Source organism: Molossus molossus, unplaced genomic scaffold (assembly GCF_014108415.1).
Source record: "Molossus molossus isolate mMolMol1 unplaced genomic scaffold, mMolMol1.p scaffold_m16_p_2, whole genome shotgun sequence".
In the NCBI taxonomy this organism is placed as follows: Eukaryota; Metazoa; Chordata; class Mammalia; order Chiroptera; family Molossidae; genus Molossus; species Molossus molossus.
The window spans coordinates 59232589-59233914 of record NW_023425355.1 but is presented as its reverse complement, the minus strand read 5'-3'; the positions used below and the strand labels follow the sequence as shown (position 1 = coordinate 59233914).

General features: G+C 42.3%; 1 protein-coding gene across 1 annotated transcript; it reads right to left on the bottom strand.

The window, feature by feature from the left end:
• Positions 1-237: 237 nt before the first annotated feature.
• Positions 238-971, bottom strand: LOC118635321 (proline-rich protein 32-like). The gene is given in 2 exon segments (XM_036270068.1): positions 238-959; positions 962-971. Coding segments are annotated over 2 exon segments (732 nt in total).
• Positions 972-1326: the final 355 nt, after the last annotated feature.

Genomic DNA, 1326 nt, shown 5'->3' with positions numbered 1-1326 from the left:
TCACAATACTTCCAACTTTGAGACTTTTATTGAATGTTCACATATGTAAGGCATATTACTGCTAAACAGAGAATAAGAAAATAGGGGGATTCAAATATAAAAATATAAATTAACCACTTTCACCTCTTTCCTCTACACTTTTTCTTTTTTTATTTCCCCCTTCCATTTTTGTCATAATTTGTTTTCTCTGTTTGAAGATGTAGAAGGTGGCATGTCACTAGAAGAGAAATTGGCAAATTAGAAAGGCAGTGGAAGATGGTATACTGGGAGTGGATCAAAAAACATAGGCATATTGAGAAATGAATTGGAGATCAGAGGTCCAGGATATATGAAGCAAGGATCACTAGTGCACCAATCTAAACATGCAATACTAGGAAGCATGGTGATAGGTCTTGGCAAGTTCTCCATGGGGTACCATGGGCCTCCCAGTGGGGGAAAAAAAAAACAAAAAACATGAGCCAGCCTTTCATTACCAGCCATTATCATATTTCCTGGAGGCAACTTCATCATTATCCCTAATCTAATAGTGGCGATAAGTGGAGTACCTCTTACTTGTGTGCCCCTGGGTGGAAAGAGCCCTTGACCTTGTGGTAAAGCCACATGGAACTTTGCATTATTGACACCTCTCTTAGTGCCCTCATTGCTGACCTTTGTCTCTTCTATCATCAGTGAGGGAGGGCTGCCAGAGAATTTTTGGGACACGTTAATATAACCTTGTTATATCTGCCTCCAGCCTGCCAGCCACTCAGAGCTATTTACTTCTGCTGTTGTTAGGGAATCTTCTGCAATAGCAGGTGGTGTACCATATGGGTGTTTGAGAACTCTCCAACTGTCAACAGGAATGCAAAACCTTCTCAGTTTCTCTCTTGCCAGATCTAGTGGCACATAGAAGGAAGGTCTCAAAGGCATACGAGGTTTTCCCCAGGACTCCATATCATCCTTCTGTGTGGTACTCAAACTTGGAGGAACATGTTGGGACGTGGTCTCTGTTTCCTGTATCCATTTATAGCTACTGCTATGGGTGAAAGGGCATGCCCTTCAAGGCTTGCAAAAATAGAAATAAATTCATCAATAAATATGGAAATGCAGCAACCAGGAAATATGTGATTGATTGAAGTTGGTGGTATACACCAGCGGGAAGGAGAAAGCCAGATAGTCAGAAAACACTTCAACTCACTCATCCCTTATCAGGGGACCTCTCTGGCACCAGGCTACATGATCACCATTCATGACTGACCTGTGGCTCTACCCCATTTCAATTTCCTCACCTCCTCAAGGCAGCAAGTAAGACTAGAAGACCCAGATAGCTTCCTTAACTGCCACAGT